Below are 24,340 nucleotides of genomic sequence, written 5' to 3' on the forward strand. Positions count from 1 at the left end.
GGGCTGTCAGATTTATCAAATAATAATATAGGATTCCTAATTACATTTGAATTTTAGATAACAAATAATTCTTAGTATAGGCATGACCATGCAGTATTTGAAACAGACTATACTTAAAAATTTTTGTTGTTACCTGACATTCATATTTTACTGGGTACCAGGTATTTTATCTGGCAACCCTATTTGCCATCCCTCTTCCTCCTTCTCCTGGGACCATCAGACAGCTAAGCATGTTCTTGGCATGGAGAAGGCAGAGGCACAAGACCAAGTGAGTCCAGTTGTGTCAGCACTTTTCAAGACTCTGCTTGTATTCCCTATGCCAGTATCCTTGGCCAAAACAAGTAATATGGTTCAGAGATGGAGAAGTGTATGCCACCCATTAAAGGAGCACATGGACATGACAAAGGATGTGGGTTCAGGAAGGATTAGAAAATCAGGACCCTTAACACAGTCTGCCAAGAGAGGTTGAATCGGCTTCAACCTCTCTTGAGTTATTCCATATAAAAAACAAGTTCCAGGAGTAGAGTATGACTGACCCACCTTCAGTCATACACCTACCCTTTGGCCAAAAGAGAATGGGTCACTTGACTGACAGTCCTGACAAACTAATGGCAGTTGAATGAGAAGTGGTTTCTCCAAGGAAAGCCAGAGTATCTTACCAGACAGAAAAAGGCATAGATTTTGGGCAGGTGAAACTATATATGTCTACCCCGCTTGTGCCCCTGACTTTGCCCACATGTCCACTTCTGGTAAAACATTAGAGATGTTACTGTCATATGAAAGAGAAGAAGGAATGAGTTGGAACCTACAGAACTGCACAAAATGTACAGGTAGCTTTAAGTACACAAAAACCAGGGCAGACCCTACAGATTTGGTTGAGAGAGTGAGTAAAGGAAGTACAGAAAGAGTGCGGAGGTACAAAAAAATCTGGAGTGGCAGACGCAGATTGACAATGTCAAAATTCTACTTAATGCTAATTCATTGTACAATTGAAGGAATCCATGTATCCCAGGGCACCTAGATGTTAGCGTTATTTTAGGAACTACCATTTGATTTGTCCTGAATGAAAAAATGTGCATTTGTTTAATACAGAATTTATGTACATTTCAATGAAAATTTCACCTACTTAATAATTCATATTTTAAAATTAGAACTCTTAGGTATGGCATATTCATGTGAAAATTTTTTTTACAGTGGAAACCCTGAAGAGTCCTTTGAATAATGAAATCAATAGTGTCCTGAAAGAAGGGTATCTAAAGTATGTTTTCCATTCATCATCTTAAGTATTAATTCAATGAATAATTAATTTTGAAGTTGGCAACATGAGAGTGTCGTGTCCAAAAGATGAATAACTTATATTTTAAAACATTTTTTTTTAAATTACTCAGCATGGTAAGTAAGGTTTATATTTATATGTTTCCCAGAAATATTGCTCTGACCAGGTTGGTAGCATTATATAGAGTAAATGTGAAAACCAAAATGATGTATCCATTTTACATTATTTAACAAATGGTATTTGGGAATTGACTAAAAAATTATGGGGGAAAATAAACCTGGTTATAGATCACACCATAAATAAATTCCAGATGATTTAAAGAGCACAATAATAAAAGACAAATCATTGAAAGAAAAAGAAAAAATAGAAATAAGCAGTTAACTGATGTTCTGTTAAAAAAGGTCATTCAATGCACAGAAGCAATGGAAGAAATCAGAATAGAAAGATCAACAAAGAAATTTAAAAACTTCTGCAAAATAAAAATGGTCATAAAGTTAAGAAGTTAGGAATAAATTGAGAAAATTACAAAAATCATGACAACAAAAGATCAGATCCTTATAGTACAAGAAGCTCTCATTAATTGCTAAGAAAAACAATAATCCAGACAAATTGGAGAGATCACTGAAACTGAATAGGTTGACAACATCAAATAAATGGTTCATGATATGACATTTAGGAAAATAGAATAAGTCACACCAATATCCTGTGAATAAAAATTGTTAGGGAATACTCCAGAAAGAAAGAATAAAAAACTACCCAGAATACCGTGATGACCCAAGAATTGAGGATACATCAATATTTCAGTGGTTTTGATAAACAATTTATGTTTGCTGATATAAATAAGCTTATCATGTTAAACAGTATTTCCTAAGTAGTCATCCTTCTATAGTTCCTTAGCTGTGTGATTTTTTTTACCCATTTGTCCCCTATGTCTACATCTGTAAATTGGCAGTAATGATAAAAATACTTCGTACTTCCCAGAATCTTTATTTTTTGCTTTGATCTTCTCTTTTTATTGAAGTATCATTGATATACAATCTTATGAAGGTTTCATATGAGCAACTACAATCACCCATATTATCAAGTTCCCCCCCCACACCCACCATTGCAGTCACTGTACATAAATAAGATGCTTTAGAGTCACTACTTGTCTTCTCTGGGCTATGGTACCTTTTCTGTGATCTCCCTATATTACGTGTGCTAATCACAAAGCCCCTAATCCCCTTCTCCCCACCCCCTTCCCTTTGGTAACCACTAGTCTCTTCTTGGAGTCTGTGAGTCCGCTGCGGTTTTGTTCCTTCAGTTTTGCTTCATCGCTATACTCCACAAATGAGGGAAATCATTTGGTACTTGTCTTTCTTGCCTGGCTTATTTCACTGAGCATAATACCCTCTAGCTCCATCCATGTTGTTGCAAATGGTAGGATTTGTTTTCTTCTTATGGATGAATAATATTTCATTGTGTATATGAACCACATCTTTATCCATTCATCTACTGATGGACACTTAGGTTGTTTCCATACCTTGGTTATTGTAAATAGTGCTGCAATAAACATAGGGGTGCATATGTCTTTTTGAATCTGTGATCTTGTTTTCTTTAGATAAATTTCTAGGAGTGGAATTCCTGGGTTTCCCAGAATCTTTATGAAGATCTCATGAAGTAATAGAAGAAAAACTTTGAATTGCACTTTAATGTTATATTACCAGTGATGGTTTAAATCATAGACTGCATGAATTGCTACATGCAACTAGGAAGGAACTATTAAGCCATTAAACTAAGAAAAGCTATATGTATATATACACATACATACATATATAAGCATACATTTTTCAGCCCCATGGTTAATTTTTTTTCAAGAGTCAAAGAAGTTGATGGTGAAATAGGTGACTAGAGGGGTAGCTAAAAAAATATTGATAAAAGCTTTGTTTTACTGGATCAAAATGAAAATTTGTTCTTTCTGACAAAAATTCAAGGAGATGACTTCCCTTAAGCTCAGAAAAGAGTTGGGGGTAGGGGATGGAGTTTGTCAATTAATTTTTTCAAAAAATCTGTTCCAAGTACCATGCTCTGTAAGAGTCGTTGGTCAAGAAAACAAAGGCCTCTGTCTGCATCTTTCAGGTTAGTGACAGGCACAGGTAACTAATTCAGCAATTATGATTCAGGTCCGTGGTGAAGGAATACAGGGCACAAGGCGAGAACACCAAAGGTGCTCAACCGGGTGTGAAGTCAGGAGCAGGATACGGGCAGAGGTGAGGAAAGACAGGATAGTCGTCCTGGGAAATGTGAAAAAACAGGCCAACAGGCTGAAACCTGATGAGGGAAAGGGTCTAACCACATGAAGAATATTCCATATAGGAAAAAATGGAATGTTGAATGCTGGGAGTAAATAAAGATTGTATATTCCAGGAATCAAAGGCTGTTTGATCTGAATGAATAATACAATGAAAAGGGAGTGGGAATAAGGCTATCAGGACAACCAGGGACCAATCACAAATGGCTTATTAAACCATATTAAGAAATAAGGATTTTTACCCTAAGGGTAATGAGATTAATCAGGAGATGTTACATTCATATTTGCAATTTAGGAAAAAAACTCTCACTTGCAGTGTGGCGAATGAATGACAGTGAGCCTGAGGAGAGCAAGGCTAGAGGCAAAGAAACTGGTCATAATGCTCTTACAGTAATTCCAGCAAAAAGAAAAGGGAGAATAGGGATTGGGTGAAACAAATGAATCTAAGAGATATTTAGATGGCATAAGCCATAGAACTTTGGGATCCATTTTGTAGGGGCACAGTTAAGGAGAGTGAGAAGTCAAGGGAGATAACCTTTTTGTTTGTTTAGGCAACTATGTAGCTATCTATATATACACATATACTTATTATATTTGTATATATTGACACCATTCAGTGAGATGGTGAACACAAGATTGCACATGATCCATAGGAAGGCAGATGCTGATTCCAGTTCTGAGTATACTGAATCTTGGGCATCTCTGAGGCTTCAACAAAAATATAGAACACTTGATTGAAAATATAAGTATTAAAGTTACGAGAAAAATCGAGGCTGAAGATACTGAATTGGGAGTCATCAATCACATGGCCTTAGTCTCTGAAACTAGAGCATAGATGAGATCATTCACAGTGAATGATAGGAAGAAAGAAGACAGTGATCAAAACCCTCAGGAATACAGATATTTAAAGAATAGGGCAAGATAAGCCCAAAAGTTGAACTGTGAAGTCTGGCTAGAGGAGAATGAGGTAAAGCACTTGCGTTTGGAATCTTAGAAACCAAGAAAACTGGGAGAAAGAGGTTTTAGTCAACAAAGTCAAATACTTCAGAGAAAAACAGGATAATAACAAAATTATTCATCGGACCTAGAAACGATATAGTTTGAGCAAATTGGTGTGCTTGCTGAGAGCAGTTTCTCAGAAGTTAAAGAGAGACTCCAGACTGCTCTAAAGGTTGAAGTGTGAATGGGAGATGAAGATGTTGTATAGAACAATTCTTTCTAGAAATTTGGAGAGGGCGAGTTGAAAGTAGTGAGGGGAACATGGGATTTCAGGAGGGATTTCTTTCTAGAGCAAAACAGCTAAATTATATATAAATGTTTATGGAAAGAAACTGATACGAAGTACAATAAAGTAGGAAGATAAATGATGGAGTGAAATCTCTTGGTAGTGACCTAGAGGAGGGTATGATACAATGTCAACATGATTACATTTCTGACTGTTCAACCACTTGCTGTATCTCTAGTCTGAGACCCACAACCTGAGTATATCATCCTTAATTACAAAAAATGATATTTTTTGGTTGCCAAAACAGCTCTGTAATTATTCTAGATTTTATTCCCAAGTTTATCACTACCTGACCATGTAACATTAAACAAGTGGCTCAACTTTCTGTCCATGCAAAAGCAAAGTCCTTAGTATTAATTCCCCTTATAAAAGAGAAGTAAATGTCAGTAAATTTTATCATAGGTAATAGTTCTCTGGGAGTTAGGGCATTTGAGATGTTTTTCTGTTTTGTGAACTTACATGTTTGTATATTAGGATATGGAGTCTCCCCCTCTATATGTTTCTTTTTTTTTTTTTTAATAAGAACACATCTGTATTTCTCCTCTCTGTGCTGTGTCCTGTCTGCAATTCAAAATTAACTACAGTTGAATAACCTGACCTCTTATAATTATTATATAGCTTCCTGCTATAGTTTTTAGATTGTTAAGGAAGGCACCAAGAATGTCTAAATCTTGTTCTTGAAAGATATCATTGATGTATATGTCATTGAAGTTTTTTGGAGATGTTCAGAACACTGGCTTACTCAGCTGGGAATTAAAGAAACTGTGAATATTAAATAATAGAGTAATTTAACATTCAAGAGCTCCGAGGTCTAAGCCCAGCCATATTTCCTGATGGGATCACCCTTGACAAGCCATTATTCCTCTGTGTGCCTCATATTATTCCCTATAAAATGGGTATAACCTGTCAGGTCTTCATTGTAAAAAGCTATGAGAATATATTGCAAATCAGCATGTTAGTATGAGAAAAATGAGTCTTAATCCCAGTAGATAAAAGGGAAAATAGAAACTCTATAAATGGAAGTTGCTAAATTATGAGAATCAACTACATTTCTATTTCTGCCATTGGGTCTGGTTTGGCATCGCAGGTTCCTACCCAGAGTGCCTGTGAGGGGGATGCTAAGGTCACAGGACTCCTCCTCCTCCTCCTTCTTCCTTGTGGCCTAGAACCAGGCCTGTGGCCCGAATACTGTCAGGAGCTGCTGCTAACAGGGATCTGAAGGGATCATGTGGTCGTCAGGCAGCTGCCTCTACAAGCAGAAAACCTTCTTGTTTTATTCGTCACTACAGAGAGTCCCTAATGGGCAGGAAAAGTGAGAAAAAATAAGATTATTTCATGCTCTTCATGCTCTGCTGTCCTCCTCCCTCCCTGATACATGCTTTCTCAGGGGCAGCATAAGCAACTAAGAGTAAAAAAAAAGGAAAAGTACGTCAAACTGTAAATTCTACTATTTGTAATCCGTGCAGAACGTCTGTGATGAAATTTGTGAGTAATTCACTTTCCACTTAAGTTACCAATACGAGACCTAATGTTGCTGCCCTGCACACTAATGAAGGAAGGCAGACGGCAGTATGGCTAGCCCTTGGGGACTCATTTCTCACATCACCAAAAAGTAATTTCCATCATTTTCGGCCATCTGGTAGCCTGGATTGTGAAGATGAAGTTTCATTCAAGTATTGCTTAAGAGCGTGGGCCCTGGAGTCTGCTTGGATTCAAATCTCTTTTTCTGCTTCTGCGCCTTGCCTCACCCCCTCGGTACTTCAGTTTTCCACCTGTAAATAAATCCTCATAGGATATTATTTCCTTAACTGTGAGGACGTACTGAAATAATACTTGTTAAATACTCTACATAGGGCCTTGGGTATAATAAATATTTAATTTAGCTATTACTAAATTTTTAGTATTGTACTACTACTCCTATTTAGTAGGTGGTGATTGTATAGGAATAATAGTAGTATTTTTGTAATGTCTTTTCTGTGACATAGGCCTCATTAATCCAGCTTTAGGCTCTGAGGACATCATTTAGCCTGTCATACACCTAGATGCTGTCGAGATGCTTTCTGCTGTAGTGATTAACCTATGGTTTCTTTATTTGGCTAAATTATAAGTAACCAGATATCCCCACATCTTAGCAACACAACTATGCAATCTTATACTAAATGAAACTGTTTTTCTTTTCCTGAAACTTGGAGGAAAGATTGAACTATATTCATTTTATATACATAAGGAAATAAATAATAAAAACAGTGATAAGAAAAATTTATTCTTTTCTAGATTTGTGAACACTGAGTTGCCATAGGGAAGGGGGGGAAGGTGTGAGTGAAATAGGTAAAGGGGATAAAGAGGTACAAAATTCTAATTATAAAATAAATTAGTCATGGGGATGAAAGGACAGCATAGGAAAAAAAATTTTAAGATAAAAAATGAATTCTTAATATATATGAACATGCATATTCTCTGATATCCAAATAAGGTCCATTCTAATCAGTAAAAAGCTAAAACATATTCATTATACTGCTCTTTGTACTTGCATTTGGCCACAGTGGGGAGCATTGGCCTTAGTGGGGAGGTTCTTACCCAAATAGTAGGACCCATGCTTTTTATCTCTGAGGAGGTCCCAAAGCACCCTGGTTTCTTAATACAAAAATTCAAATAGTAATTCATAAAAGCACTTAGCTCAAATTGACCACTTCCTGTTGCATGGACCAGTGCTGCAAACCTACTTCTGCTGACATGGTTATACATATAATCGGCTTTTGTCTTTACAGTTCCACCAAAGATCTCTAACATCTCGTCGGATGTCACTGTGAATGAGGGCAGCAATGTGACCTTGGTCTGCATGGCCAATGGCCGTCCTGAACCTGTTATCACCTGGAGACACCTTACACCAACTGGTAAGGAACCCTTCAGTCTCTTAAGAAGCCACACTTTATTTAAGATATCCTCATGATTCTGAGATTCCTTTAGATGCAAAAGGCAAGCATTTATCTTGTCATTAGAACACTAGTAGAACTGCAACATAGGGCTTATGTAGGCTTTTCCCTGGTCTTAGCTAATGTGTTCATCTCTGTAAAGTCTGCAGTCATAGTACTAAAAATATATATATATATACATATATATGTTTATGTATATATATATATATATATCTTACTTCATTTTCAATAGAATATCCCTACAAGGCAACAAATATGGAGGAATTAAATGACTTAATATTATATCTAAAATGTATGCCAGTTTTATGCTTGAGTGTCTTGCGGCAATGTGCAGATGGATTGGATTTACAAAGTTCTTTTGTTTTGGTTTGGTTTTCTTGCTTTTAACTATAATTTCCTAACATATAGCACCCTGTGAGGAAATCTTTCAGGAATAATACAAAATTGTCTGTGACTTGTAATGTACTGTCCTTAGCATCTGACTCTGTGGAGGGGTATCAGGCATGGATTAAGCTGCACGAGCTCATTATGGACCCCAGCTATTGATGCTAATTCCGTAGAAGTCCGAAAATCACTTCCCAGGAATGCCTTCTGCTTCATTCCCTGCCCCTCCCCACCACCATCACCATAACTGGGTTTTGAGGCTCTGTTACTTTTTGAACTTCATTTAAATATCTTATCAAGTTATTTAGGATTAACTCTATGCATATTCCCCTGCTCTACAGGTTATATTTTTTTATATATGAAACCATGCCTTTGCAAGTGCACAGTCTCTGTAGAATGAGGCCTGCTATTTAACTTCAGAAAGAGGAGATTTGGGTCAATTATTCTTGTAAAATGGCATTCATTTTGGTAGATACATCTCAACTTTTAACATATTTATATCTGATATCCTCTTAAAGTTTCTTCATATAAGTATCTAGAGATTTAATTTACAACAGAATTCATTTTGGAATGAATACCACAAAAAAAAATTGGGCAAAGCTAGACCTATGACAGAAGCTATCCTGACATATTTCTAAAAGGCCAGTGTAGTGCTTGGTTATAGCATCTGTAAAAATCCCTCTATTTTGTAGTGAGCATATGGGCCTCCATGTCATATTAACCCTAAATTAATTTCTCAGGTGAAGTTGAAACCAACCTATGAAACAGTCACTTATTTAGGCAGCTATTCTTTCTTTTTTTAAGGTATCATTGATATACACTCTTATGAAGGTTTCACAAGAAAAACAATGTGGTTACTACATTCACCCATATTATCAAGTTACCCCCCCCCACCGCATTGCAGTCACTGTCCATCAGTGTAGTAAGATGCCACAGATTCACAACTTGTCTTCTCTGTGCTACACTGTCTTCCCCATGTGCCCCCCACACCATGTGTACTAATCATAATACCCCTCAATCCCCTTCTCCCTCCCTCCCCACCCGCCCTCCCACACCCCTCCCCTTTGGTAACCACTAGTCCCTTCTTGGAGTTCGTGAGTCTCCTGCTGTTTTGTTCCTTCAGTTTTGCTTCATCGTTATACTCCACAAATGAGGGAAATCATTTGGTATTTGTCTTTCTCTGCCTGGCTTATTTCACTGAGCATAATATCCTCCAGCTCCATCCATGTTGTTGCAAATGGTAGGATTTATTTTCTTTTTATGGCTAAACAGTATTCCATTGTGTATATGTACCATATCTTCCTTATCCATTCATCTACAGATGGACACTTAGGTTGCTTCCATATCTTGGCTATTGTAAATAGTGCTGCAATAAACATATGGGTGCATGTCTTTTTGAGTCTGAGAACTTGTTTTCTTGGGTAAATTTCTAGGAGTGGAATTCCCAGGTCAAATGGTATTTCTATTTTTAGTTTTTTGAGGAACCTCCATATTGCTTTCCACAATGGTTGAACTAATTTACATTCCCACCAGCAATGTAGGAGGGTTCTTCTTTATCTGCATCCTCCCCTGCATTTGTTGTTGCTAGTTTTTTCAGTGTTGGCCATCCTAACTGGTGTGAGGTGATATCTCACTGTGGTTTTAATTTGCATTTTCCTGATAATTAGCCATGTGGAGCATCTTTTCATGTGCCTGTTGGCCATCTGAATTTCTTCTTTGGAGAATTGTCTGTTCATATCCGCCGCCCATTTTTTAATCAGGTTATTTGCTTTTTGGGTATTGAGGCATGTGAGTTCTTTATATATTTTGGATGTTTAGGCAGCTATTCTTATTAGAGGCTTCTATTTTCTTGAGAGAATGGCACTAAAAATCCATCCTTATTGTTAAACTTGTCATTTGTCATTTATTGATAGTATGTAAGAGGAACAAATGAGAGACTCATGGGCAAGATTAGCTTCTAACTCATTTCCTCTCAGACCTGTTTTCTACCTGACATGGAAAGAAATACATACAGAGAATTGTCTGAAGTGTGAATCATACACCTTTCCCTTGGATTAAATAGAACCTCCAGGGCACTTTCTCCTTGAAATTATGTTATTCCCCCAATCCCAGACCACCTTCCCCCATCCTATATAGAATTGCTTTTACCAAATAACAATTTAGTATAAAAGCTATTGGCCTACACTTGAAAGATGTTATTAAAAATATCTCTGTAATCATTGCATTTAGTTTAAGTTTAGTTTCTGAGAGATTGTTAATTTTACATCTTATACTTCTGAAAGGACCCTTTTAAGGAAATTCCTCTCTGTTTTCAGTATTTCCACTGTCCTTTTTCTAAACAACAGTTTCTTTTTTGTGAATTAATTCAGTGAATTTGTATAAATGACCATGAGTGCTTCATAGTACTGATTGTTGCCAAATTTAAAGTCAAATTGTGCATCTGTAAAAGAATATAAGAAATCATATTTAAATTACACATCAATAAAATAGATTTTAACAAAACATGTGAGATTTTATGGCATCAAATTCATATGTAGACCACACCCTTTCATCTTCTTTTCATACTATGGTTTTTATATTGTCTAAACTTTTCTAATTTAAATATCTGTATAAATATTTGTAATCTCTCAATTTTTTGTTGAAGAAGTGGTAGATATTATAAATAAGGAAAGAAAGAAGGAAGATAAATTATTATCAAATTATAATCAAGGAATTAATTGCATTAATAAAAAGACTAGTTCTTTTGGTGCACTATTGACTGATAAATAGTTGTTTTCAGGGAAAAGTAGCATTTGTGACCTGAACTCTAAGATATATTTGTTTGTTTATCCCTTGAGTTCAGAAAAATAATGAGAACCAGAGTTTCAAGGTTTTTCCAGACCTCATCTAAGAGTTTAGATCTTCATGGTTAACTCTAGCAAAATTTTAAATGATAATGATCATGATTTGAGCCCTGAATGACCTAGTTATCCATGATGTTTCAAGTCAACAAAAGACCAGAAGGCAAGCCATACCTTTGCATTCACATAAACTCAGAGAACCCTAAAGATTTCAAAACCACCTAGAAAAATGGGCACACTCACAGGTATTCCCCATAGTCAGGCCAGGGGTCAGCAAACTACAGCCCATGGTCCAAAACTAGCCTGCCCCACTTTTGTGCTGCCTGCAAACTAAGAATGATTTTTAAATGGTTTAAATGCTTGGAAAAAATCAAAAGAAGAATTTGCTTTTTGACGTGCAAAAACTATGACATTCAAATTTCAGAGCTCACAAATAAAGTTTTATTGAAACACAGCCATACTTATTCATTTATATATTGTTTATAGCTGCTTTTGTTCTAAAAGAGCCTATTCAAATAGTTGCAACAAAGATGGCTGTCTCTTAAAACCTAAAGTATTTATATGTGGATATTCATATTTGACCTGTTTATAGTTCATAACGCGTGATCAAAACCGAAAGTTTCTGTGATGACTGCCCTTGCACTGTTCACCATGTAAGAACTTATTCACTTTGTAAGAATTTGTTCACCATGTAAGAACTTGTTTGTTATGCTTCAGAAGATTGGAGACTGACGAGAATTAGGCTTGGGGTGGATTAATGATTGTGCATTGAGCATTGACTCCCCTATACAGAATTTTATTGTTGTTAACAACCATTTGATCAATAAATATGAGAGATGTCCTCTCAAAAAAAAAAACAACACCTAAAGTATTTTCTTTTTGGCCCTTTATAGGAAAGTTTACAGATTCCTGCTCAAGGCTATGGCTTGGGACACAGGACCAGGATTCCCTGCATTCATCTATGACCCCATAGGGCTGTGGGGATATTCCCTATTAAGCTCGTAAAGACAACTCAAGGGATAGAACTTTGTTCTTCTATAATCCTCTATCTGGGCCCTCACTGTGGGTCAAATTCCATTCCAGCACATGCAAAACTAGCCCCTGGCAGCATTCACAGACTAAAGGGCGAACTCCAATTCTCCCTTACAACCAGTATTAACTCCTAAGCCCAAGCCCTCATCTTTTTTCACATCTGACTAAAATAACTACCTCCTCATAATCACATTCCTGGTGACAGGAGAGAGAATTTGCCTTTAGTGTTCTATACAGGAAAGTAGGGTATTTTTTGTCTGTTTGTTTTTGTGATTTTTTTCCCCATATTTTGAAAACTAGGAAGCAAAGAGTGATCCTTTCTAGCCTATAACATGAAGCCTTTCTTGGAGACACCCAAAGAAGAGGCTCTTGTCTCTGTGTGACTGCAAAGCTGCCTGCATAGCCATGTGAGCAAAAAAATCCAGCTCGCTTTGTTCAATTATTAATCATGACTTCCACAGTGCAGTGTGACTGCCTTGCAGAGAAAATGTACCTGTAATTAGCTCGACCCCACAGGGGCATTGAGCCCTGAAAGGGGGAAGATTCCATGCAGGGTTCACAAGTATCTGACTACCTGTCATTTGATGACATGAGGGGGAGAAAGGAAAGAGGGTGCAAAGTATATTTTCATGAGGAGAAGAATATTTATTACTCCCTAATTCAGTTCTCTAAAAAAAATAAATTCACTGGGCCATTTTGTTTCTCTATGTTTTGACACCTGAAATTTCTTTTCCAGTATACTGCAGGTATTTTTAAAGAGGGAAATTTGAAGAATGGTGAATCTTTTATAGATATAAAATCAAAACATATATATGACTTAGAGAGGAGATTGATGCATTCTGTGGTTGCCTTTCTTGTATTTCTGATTTCTTAATTTTTCTCTCCTCTCCAGTTATTGTATACAGTCAAAATGATATGTCACGTATATGGCTGTTAAATGTGACCTATTTTTCCCCCTTAATTAAGTTAGACTCTCATAATCCCGTAATTCCCAGAGGGCAGTTGCACTGTAACATGTATTTTCTATGGAGTGTTTGATCTCCATTCTGTGAGCACTGCTGCTCCCATCTTCATTTAACTTTGTTTCTAAATCTCTATTCTCACAAACCAGAGGAAGTGTCTTTCTCAACTGTACCTCATATGGTGTCAAGATGTCTTAGGGTTACAGAAAGAGTTGCCATTCATTTTGTTTCTACAAAAGTTTTTCCATCCTCAGTAGCTTTCTATACCCAAAAGGCACACTGAGGACTTAGCCCTTTAGGCTGAGAACTTAGCAGGTGCTGTACAATTCTCTTGTCCAAGCCAGAAGTCAGATTTGACATCAATTCATAATATAAAAGTCTTCCTTAAGAAATATTTTGTATTTGGAATGGGTGGGTGAGAAAACAGTGTGCTAGATGGAGCTAAGAGGGCTCTGGAGTGTCTCACTGGATGTTGAATTTAATCACTTGGTCAAAAATGCTCTTTCACTTCATTTCCAAGTTTGAGCCCTTGTCTGATGGTGCTCTTTAACTCCATTAATGCTATGATCCTTCTGTCTTACTTCTAGTTTTATAATATGTTATTAATATGTCTAGCTTAGACTCTGCTCCCATGGGTTTGGGAGAAATATATAATATTAAAGCAAACTCACTTCTTCAAGTTGATTTCCAGAAGTACATGCTGCAAGTAATGAATATTGGCTTTTTTAGTCAGCATGTTAGAATTAGTAGGACTCCATATTTCACACAGAGATATATGATGTATACTTTAAGTTTTAGGAAATTTTTTTCTCTGGGGTTTTCTTGTATGGCCCTTCCAGAAAGTTCTATGAGTCAATCTTGGTAATTTGGGGGTACGGAAATGTCAAACCTGTGCATTTTGCAGGTAAAGGCTCTCGACCATAGACTGATAATTTCAATGAGAATAATGGTTCAACCTGTTCTATTGGTTGCTTTTATTTATTTCTTACACTTTAAAAAATATTTCCATTTTCCTCTTACAAAGAACAGAAAAATAGAGAAAAATCTTGCTGTTTTCTTTTCAGCCTCTTACTTGTATATTGGTTTTAAAAGATGTCAGCCATCAATAGAGAATAATATTCATATTAATCTTGATCTTCATCTCACAATTTGTTCTGTTGGCAAGAAATATTTATAAAATGCTCACTCTGTAAAAGGACAAAGTAGAGCGATATAGAGATGGTCCCTGCACAAATGGAGCTTATAGTTCAAGAAAAGCAGAGCGTTAAACTAATAATTGCATGAATAACCACTTAATTAGATTTATACAGTATAAAGGAAAATTATAGCATTCAATAAGACTGTAAGACAGGGCTGTATAGCAGAATCTGCCAGGCCAGCAAAGCTCCCCTGAGGGGATCTTATGCTCAGATCTCAAGGATGAATAGGACCTGGCCAAGAAAGTGGGGGAGGGAAGAGTATACTAGACAGAGAAAAGAGCATATATGATAATGAACTTAAGAGTCCAGGCAAGCGTCTTTATGTAAAACCATTTAGTGTTTAGTTATGCTAATCTTTTTTTTAGCATACATTATTTCTTTTTACTTTTTAATATTCTATTTTCCCTTTTCAAAGAAATAAAGAAAAATCTTCCTGTATTTTCTTTTCAGCACCTTACTTCTATATTGGTTTTAAGTATACTAGATAGTATATGCCAGTGTATATACCACAGTATACACCGACGTATATACAGTCTCCCAGTGCAGCAGGGTTATAGTTATTTGTGAGTGTGAATATCTTAAATTTAGGTAAAAAACGCATGCTTTCCTCATGCAAATGATTCCATAATAGCCTAATTAAGTAAATACAAACTCCATTTCAGTAACTCTATTATTAAAACAAATGGGTAATTTAGAAAATAAAGACTACACAATTTAACCATATGATTACTGGCCTCCAAACCTTAAAACTCCTGAAGATGAGAACTGTCATTGCCAAGCTTGAAACCATGGGTAGGTCCCCACTACAATCAGATGCACAGGCCATTCTGATAGTTTAGACAAATGCCCAGACACCACCTGTTACCCTACCTAGATCTGCCATCAGGTCCCGAGTCCTCTTCCTGACAGAAATGAACCACCCTAGATGTGTCCTTAGGGACTAGTTTGAACTGGAGTGCTCCAGGACATTTTGGAAGCTTGAGTCAGGGAGGTGCAATACTTAATCACAAACTTTGCACACGTCTAGTAGAACAGAAATGCAGGGCCCACATATCTCAGTATCTCACCATTTCAAATATTTTTTGCCATTATTCCAAATAGACTGTGTTTTCTAATATTTAAATACATTTAAAAATAGCATCTTTGTCAAACATTATCATGAGAATTAAAAGAATTAGGCAAAGTTCTTAGTAAAGCATCACTATCATTGATATTATTTTTATTATTATTTTTAATTATTATCCATATATCAGCTTCCTAGAGTGATAACTTTCGGGGAGACTGATGTGATTGAAAATAACCTCATGCCATCTTTATCCAGGTCCCTTCTCCATTTCAACACAACAACCAGGGAGATTTTTTTAAATGTTTTCTCTCTTCAAGGATGTTTTTAATATTTTATACCTTATATTGCATCAGATCTCAACATACCAGCTTGAGCTGTTCCTTAAGAGCATGAAAACATCTTATTAGGGAGAGATTTTCTAGTATGGCTTTTTAATGTGTCTATTCTTCTCTTAAGGGGCAGTTTTCCAAATCTGACTATGTAATAGCAAATACCTTACTAACTGTAGCTATATGGAATCTGTAGGTTGTAAATTACAATATTTACTGTTATTTTTTATTTTTACAAATTGGTGTTTCAGGAGCTGATTATTCTATGACGTCAAAGAAAATGACTGGCACTGTTCAGGAGTGAGCATTTAACAGTAACAGAGGGGATGCACAATAAAAATAAAATAGTAAATTATAGTTTTTTGGAGAATATTGAAAAGCTCAAAGTGATCATAAAACTGTTGAATGAGCAGATATTAGGACAATGTAACTCATCAAGGTAAATGCTGGTTGGTTTACCTGGGAGTCAAGCAAACCACAACAGAAGAGAAAATAGGATTCTCATTGTATTGGATACAGCTTACACAAGAAAAAGTCAGAGAAGGTTCTGTAACTCTTAAGGACCATCCATAATTAACTTTGAAATCTTGGCTTGGGTGGCAGCTAGAGTCTCTCCTAAGTTCCCTCATGAGATGTCAGACTTGGATGGATTTGGTCCTTGCTAAAAGGGCCAATCCTAAGTCCCATGAATCAAGACATTTACCCAGAGTGTTAGGAAGCAAAGAGGTCAGAGGACAAGTGCCAAGAGATGCTCAGGATAGGATATAAATTTTTTAAGCCAGAAGAAACTTGAGAGTAGTCCTGGCCTCCTTTCTTCTTTTTCCCTGACAATAATTCATTTGACTCATCTTAATTCTACCTCCCTAGTAACTATCAATCACTCCCCTTTGCATAGTATCATTATCACTGTGTAGGTAAGCCAGCTTTTTCTCTCACCAGTATTTCAACAGTTTTCCAATTAGACACTGTCTTGCCTGAGAGTCTCAGCCCCAGTCAAGTTCAATCTGGATTCAGTGAGACCAAAAAATGACAATGGAATGTTTGGGGGTAAAAAGAGGCTTCTACTAAGCTTTATTCTCATGGTGGCAGGTCAAGCACTAGAATCCCGTTTGCCTCTGTCTCAACCTCTGCGCCAGGCACTGCCTCCACTCCACACTGTGCCTTTACCTCCAGCCTCTGCTCTCCTCCTTTCCTACTTCCTTCTCTTGCTGTCTTCTCTAGGCTCTGCTCTTAGCACCCGGGGAACTCTTTATAGCAACACAGGCAATAATGGCTTGCCACCAATGCATATACAAGAATGCTCCTGCACAGTAGGCTAACTATTATATCATTGCACATATACAATAGGTAGATTAGATTAAGATCAGGTGAGGATCCTGGCCATGGAATTTCCATTTTTACCTACACTACACATCTTCAGAATTCTTGCCTCAAATTGTACATGTCTTATCTTCCATGATGGTCCCTGTACAAGAAGGCTGGAGCATTGTAACCAGATCCCAAAACAGCAACAGAGGCTACAACATACAAGTAACAACAAAAATTACAATAACCCTCAAGCCTGAAGGGATCGACTGCCACCAAGTGATCATTTCATCTATATTCAAACCACTTCTACTCAGATGAGTCCATGACTCACACTTTCGACAGAAGACCAGTAGTGGAACCAGTAGGGAACTCTGTGTCCAAGGCCACGTCCACTGAGCAGTCTCCAGGTTGCTGTGGGACTGAGTCACACAATGCACTCCTCCTGGTCTCTGCTGACTTCTTCAGAGTTCAAAGGCAGACCCCACATTGTCTTCTGCCTCAAGGCAGGCTCTCCTTCTACCCAATGAACCTGGGCCAGTTTGTCTGCTTCATCATTTCCTGGTGATGCCAGCAGCAAATGACCTGTGCTCCTTCCCAGAGTTGTGACTAGAATCCAATAGGTTGATGAGTTCAATTCAAGCCCCTGCCAGAGACCCCAGCCATAGCCATATTCAGTTACATGAGCATCCAGCTCACAGGGCTTTGATGAGTCTGTCACCCTCAAGGTCTGCATGGCCTTGACTGCCTGCTCTGCAGTGGCAAAGGCAAATAGGCACATGTTTCATCCCAGCCCTATCTGACACCCTTTCGTACCAAAGGTATAAGGACCTCAGGATTTGTTCCAAGTGCAGGATAAACACTCTTCAGTAGCCTGAAAGACCCAAACCTCTTGCAATCATGCCATATTTGTTTTTAATAGAATCAGAAGTAAGCATAACATCATAGATCCAATGGGATTTGGGCTTGTTTCACTCTAATGGCCCTACTGCTGTATCCATGTAACAAGGGGGGGTTCCAGGAAACTGCTCAGAGTTGCCATAAATCAGTGAGGAACATTCAGCTCCTTTGTCCACCAGAGCCAGGACACATTGCACATTCACTGGGGACTACTGAATTGATATTTCAACATGCGACCTCTGGTCCCAACCCAGTCCCCCAACGCAGGTGCCTTGACTCTCCCCTCAGTCAAACCATATCACCCGGTTGTCTTCCTGAGAGGGTCCAGGTGGGGTTGGCTTACTCTCCAGCAGGAAGTCTTGCAGACACACTGACTGGACTTGTGGATTTGTCTCCAGCCTTTACAAATCAGTCCATATCTGAGACCTCCTGACCTTCACGGGATCCTTTAAAACTCTTTTGCTCAGTAGCAGACCACATCCCCTTCCATGCCTGCATCGCTTCCCCTCCCCCAAATCTGCCCATTATGAGTAACCTCATTTATGGGTTGCCCTAAGTGAGGGGCAACAGTGGTCACTATGGGCCCAAAGAGGGATGGGGGAGCGATTTTCAGCATGGTACCCATCATCCCTGAGGTATACAGTCCTCATCCAGGCCATGATTTTATGGGTTATAAATGGCAGTTTTCATGCCCAACTCCCATTAACACCTGTTGGAGCTCGACATACATCTGCCATCTAGTGGGGGAGGATAGTAAGTCACCCTGATTGGGCCGTACAGTACAAAATGTGACCATCAACCAGTTGAGGAGGGGGTGGTTCCCTGGGGTCTGGTATGCAGTGTGTAATTGCTGCCACAGGGCAGGATCAGTTGTCAGGGAAGCCAGCTTTCTCATTTCTAACCCGGGCAGAATAATATCATCCAGCCTTACATCCCATTGCCTTTGGGATAAGTTCAAACTGCTAAGCACGGCATTAAAGCCCTTCATTCAATTTAACTCTCCTATCCCTTAACCCCTAACCACTCTACTTTATGCAGTAGTCAGATTATATGACTTTTATTTCAAGAAAATTCCTGTTCACTTGCTTTTGGGCCTTCACACATCCTGATTTTCTTCTTGAAACATGACTTCTCATTCCACCTGTATCATCATTTTACCAGAATAACTTCTTCATGCAAGACCTTTAAGGTAACACTTCCTCCAGGAAGCCCTATAATAGAAGCAAAAAAAAAAAATGCATTTCAACTATGGGCAATCTCTAGATTTTTAAGATCTATTAATATACAGAAACTCTGCACTTCTCAAGTGTATCTTAGCACATTGCTTGGCATAGTATAAGTGCTCAATCTATCAATTAATTAAATTGGTCAAGGCCTTTATAAAAATAGGGTTGTTGGGAAATAACTCATATCATGATGTGTTAAAAACACACTGATAACTAATGAACGCATGAGTGAATAGAAATCAAACTGCAAATAACACAATGGAATTATTGATCTAAAGGTATCCAACTAATAGGTTCATTAATTTCTTACTTAAAGGTTTTGGAAATTTCTGGCAAGTTCTCTGTCTAGGTCCTACTCCAATCCTTTTTCCCTTGTGTTGCCCTGATGAGCATATCTGCTTCTTTGTGACTCACATTATTATCCACTAATCTATGGCAAATGCTCTGAAATCTTCACATTCTTGTATCCTTTGATACTCTCTTATCACTCATTTCTTATCAAAAATTATTCTCCTTAGGACTTATCACATTTAATAATTGTCTTAATCATTTGTTCACTTTTTTGCTGTCTATTTTCCTCATGAAAGCAGGCACCTACATGTTTTTAGTTTTTATTAGAGTACCTGGCACAGAGTAAGTACTCAATAAATATTGAGTGAATAAATGAATTACTTATTATAGATAAATGTCAGACTATCTGTTAGAACCTGCTTAAGTTTAGACTTTAGGAACAGAATCTTTGTAAACTATAGTTTTCTGTATCATATACATCTCAAATATATTGGACATTTTCTTTGCAAAGACACCCTGTGAAATGTCAACTGTAGGTTTCTGAATTTGGGAAAGATTTTTTTTTGACATGTATAGTGACAAAGCTCTCAGTACTGCCACTCCAATGACCTAGTGCAATGTTGGGAGTTGAGGGTTAGGTGGCAGGAGTTCAGGCCCACCCTGGTTTGGGTAGCAGAGAACAGTTTACAGGTTGAGTCCACTGGCAAAAGGAACTTCTACTGCAGAGCTCTAAGTTTTATCATGCCTCCTGTGATTGACTATAAACCATTCCTTATACCTGGGGCATAATTTTCATCCTCCACCATTAGATAATCAAAATAGCTGATTACTAAAGTCACCTAAAGGCAGAGTTTTTTTAAAATACAGACTCCTGGCTCATCCCATACTTAAAACATGTTATTTGGTGAATCCTGGATTCTACAGGAGTGAAGCTTCTCAGTGAGTCAGATGACCCGCCAGGTGAGCAGAATGATGACTGTGTCATCACAGGAGGGCAAAAAGTTCAAAAGGAATAATTCTCCCAACTTTTTTTGTGCCAGAAAATCATCTGGAGAATCTTGTTAAAATGCAAATTCCAATTCATTGAGTCTGAGATGGGGCCTGAAATTCTGCCTTTCTAACAAGCATCTTGATAATATTTGCACTGTGAATTGATGAACCACATTTTAAGCATCATCCTGGATCTTGACATCAAAATAGGTGGAAGATAAGATGGGATGTATAAATAGCCTAGCAGAGAAACCACTTAGGAAAAACCCCACAATGTACACAATAGTCAGCAAATATTGTTATAGTTTTTTATAGTTTCTCTGTTCCATCCTAGAGATTCAGAGAATAGTAAAAATAATTATGGTTTTTATGGTTTTTGACAAATAGGATTGGTCTTTGCCTATCGAGGTTGGACCATGTTCAATAGGATCAGCATCACCTTGGAGCTTTATAAAAATGCAGAATGTTGGGCCCCTCTGCAGGACCACTGAATCAGAATCAAGATTCCTAGGTTATTTATATGCATATTAAATTTTGAAAAGCCCTGAACTAGAATAAGGAGTCTTTGCATGGAGAGAAAGGTGTTTACTTAAGTACTTGAAGTGTAGAAATTTTCCCCACTTTCCTACTAACTAGTAATCCTAAATGTTATCCCTACTTCCCTCCCTCTAAATGCATTCCTGTCAAGAACACAGGAAGAAAAATTGGTGTAGGAATGGGGGAGGGGCTACAATACCCTGCCATTGAATATTTATCACTTGGAAAGGAGAGTGTCTAAGCTTTATCTACTATATCAGATGCTGCTGCTAAATATTGCAGGAAAAATTTAGCCCTGAATATGAAGAAATACTGTCTGAATGACAGTAGCCACTTTTCTCATCATCTTTTATAACAGCTTTATCTGCAAAATGGAGACAATAATATGTGCCTTGCATGCCTCACACTGTTGCTTTGAGGAATCAAATGAGATAATGAATATGGAAGTAGTTTGAAAAGTATGAAGCTCTCTACCAATGTGAGGGGTTAACAACAACAATGACTTGGTAGAAAGAATGCGGAATGGACAGTCAGAAGGCAAGGGTTCAAGTCTCTGCTCTCCACCCTGTACTTTTCTGGGAGACTTTTGGATAAGCTCTCTAAGCTCTCTTTTAGCTTTCTACTTTCCATCTTTAAAATATGAACATAATGTCTGCTCACTTACCAGGATTTCTGTGTTATTTCAAGTGAGATGAAATATGTGAAAATGATTTATGAATGATAAAATATTCAAGTGCTATTTGTTGTTACTATGACCTTAGCTTCTGCAACACAAAATATAGACTTACATTACAATAGTCACTTTGGTTAGATAGTAGGAAGGACTAACTGCAAGACTATGAAGCACCCCATCTGACCAAAATATAAATGCACTATCACCTTTTTATGGTTAGAATTTCTATCACTTTTGATGAAGAGGTTAGAAGTAACAACTGCACAGAAATTCAGAAATTCCCACTTTATCTTTTTCCATCTACAGTCTAATGATGTTTGAGTCTAACATACCACTTAAAACGTGGATTTCTGAAATCCATGTTCTTCTCCAGGCGAATTCATTTTCAAGTCTCCCAGTACATGAAGGCTGCAATTAATTCTAGTAAAACAGAGAAACCTCAATAGGTAACTCAGATGAAGTCCCAGTGCCCACAAAAGACGTGCCAGTAAAATTACCTGCGTCACTTGCAAAATGTTTGTGAGAAGCAGACCCCTTTAAGGAAAGCACCCCGCCGTTTCCTTTGTGTATCACCACCTGCCTTCATTCCATGAATCAAGTCAGGTTTTCTTTTTTTCCTCAAGTTGGTCAACAATTCAAAAGCCCAGAAGGCTCTGTGTAGTCACATGATTGTTAGATTGTGACTTTGCTGTTAACTAAAGTGTTAAAATCTGATGAAGGGAAGAGAAAAAGGAAAAGAAAAAAACTTTAATAACTCAGTTGGCAAATATCAATGCAAATCAGATCTAATTCTTCCAGGTATTCAGTAATAAAAACTGAAATGTCAGTCTTTGAATGACATCAGTCTTTTTTTTTCAACCTGGTCAACTGAGGCTTTATGCTGCTTTGGCTGTGGATAGACAGATCCAGATCAGGGAAGGAGGGATTTGAAAGACAGACTGGAAAAGAGTTACTGAAAGTTACTCTTCATCAGGCAATTCAGGAGACATTTTGCATTTTAAAAAATTCTACTACCAAAAGAAATAAGTTAATAAAGCTGGGGATAATTTCTTCAAATGACAAAAAATTGCAAATTCCAGAATTTCACCTTAGAACAAAAGTCACTCCAATATAACACATGGTATTGAGGACTTGACCACCCATAGCTTAGTCATGTGGTGTGAACACAAGAGTAGCCAGTTCTTTGGGTAACTCTGAAATTTGGACAACTTACTTTTCGAGCCATATGGGAGAAGATAGGTGGATTCCTCTTGTCCATTGAAGAGAGAAGAGATAGACGTCTTTTATTTTCTAGCAAAGTAATTAATTATAGCAACTATGTGTGCTGTGTCTATAAGGACTTATGTAAGCCCACTTATTTAATATAATTAGAAATATATATTTAGTCAATATAACTAAATATATAATTAAATAAGCTCACTTTTTTTAAACTATTACTATAGTTATTAGCTTGGGTTATCATAACAAAATACCATAGATAGGGGGCATAAACAGCAGAGATTTGTTTGCTCACAATTCTGGATGCTCGAAGTCCATGATCAGGTGTAGCATGGTCCGGCCCTGGTGAAAGCCCTCTGCCTAGCTGGCAGAGAGCCAGCATCTCGTCGTGTGCCAACCAGACCTCTTCGTGTGGAGAGGGAGAGCGAGCAGACTCTCTGGCATTTCTTCTTATAACGGCACTAGTCCTCCCATGAGGGCCTCCCCCTCATGACCTCATGTAAACATAATTAATTCCCAAAAGCCCCATCTCTAGGTTAAGGCTTCAACATACGAACTTTGGGAGGAACACAGTTCATTTGACAGCATATAGTATCTGATCTCATGATACGGGCCGCCCGGACTCCTGGCTCATCTGTCTTTCTCTGAGCTCCTGAGTCACAGACTTGCAATGGCTCTGTTCTCAAGTTTCTTAGGACTGGATATATCCTGGAGTTAAATCTTCTCTTGAACTCAGAATATGCAACCATAATCCGGAGACCAAGTGAGAATGGCAGTTACCACTCTGTTGCTTGCTCCTCTCCGAGTTGGAATGTCCTGTCAGTAAGGAAACCCCAGCTGTGGTCTCCATAATTCCAAAGAACCAGTAGTACCAGAGCATGTCCCATTCAGTTATTTCTGTACCATACCAAGGCAGGCTGAAAGGAAAATATGCTTTATATACATATGAGTAGCTATAACTTTCTACCTTTAGCAGTTCTGTAACTGACTGATGCTAGAGGAGATAATTCCCCGGGAACATTTAAGCCCTCTAAGGTCTCCACAGCAGGCTGATTCACTTGCTGGGTGTCAGAGTGGCTCAGGGGCTCTGCTGAAGGTAGTGCACAGTATTGCCTTAGGTGTGTGTGTGAATCCTCACTCAGGGCTGTTCCTTGTGCACAGTGTGATTCTGCCAAGGAAGCGTCACGGCAGAAGTAACCCATGATCTTATTCTATAATGCTGTGTAAGGGTGGGTTATAGGTGCCTGGGGGGTTCATAAAATCCTGCTACCATGGCCAGCTTGGAAGCACAGCATCTCGCTTTTGATCTAGTCCTAAGTAGAGTTTTCCTATGGAAATAGACTAAGAGTTATTTTAGCAGATCCAGAAAATCAATTTTTGGTCTCAGCTGCCCAAGGTGGTACATTTCTTATTCCAAATAGATTTTCGGTATCTTTCCAAACACCGAGATAAGGAGCTGGTTCCCCTTCTTTGGGGCTTCTAGCTTGTATGAGAGAGTTCCATGACATTTGATTATTTGGACAACTCAAAGTGATTATTCAGGTCTTTCTTACCACAGGTAGCAGTACTATTAGCCTTATGACTACTAGTACCAGCACTGGTAA

At 37.9% G+C, this 24,340-nt stretch overlaps 1 protein-coding gene across 7 annotated transcripts in view; it reads left to right on the top strand.

The window, feature by feature from the left end:
• Positions 1-24,340, top strand: part of LSAMP (limbic system associated membrane protein) — an 813,202-nt gene that overhangs the window by 577,364 nt on the left and 211,498 nt on the right. For all 7 annotated transcript variants that reach the window (XM_037013125.2, XM_037013122.2, XM_037013123.2 and 4 more), the window contains one exon: positions 7,620-7,745. In XM_037013125.2, the coding sequence (XP_036869020.1) occupies positions 7,620-7,745 (126 nt within the window). The remainder of the gene's footprint in view (positions 1-7,619; positions 7,746-24,340) is intronic.

This window comes from Manis javanica, chromosome 3 (assembly GCF_040802235.1).
Source record: "Manis javanica isolate MJ-LG chromosome 3, MJ_LKY, whole genome shotgun sequence".
Classification (NCBI taxonomy): Eukaryota; Metazoa; Chordata; class Mammalia; order Pholidota; family Manidae; genus Manis; species Manis javanica.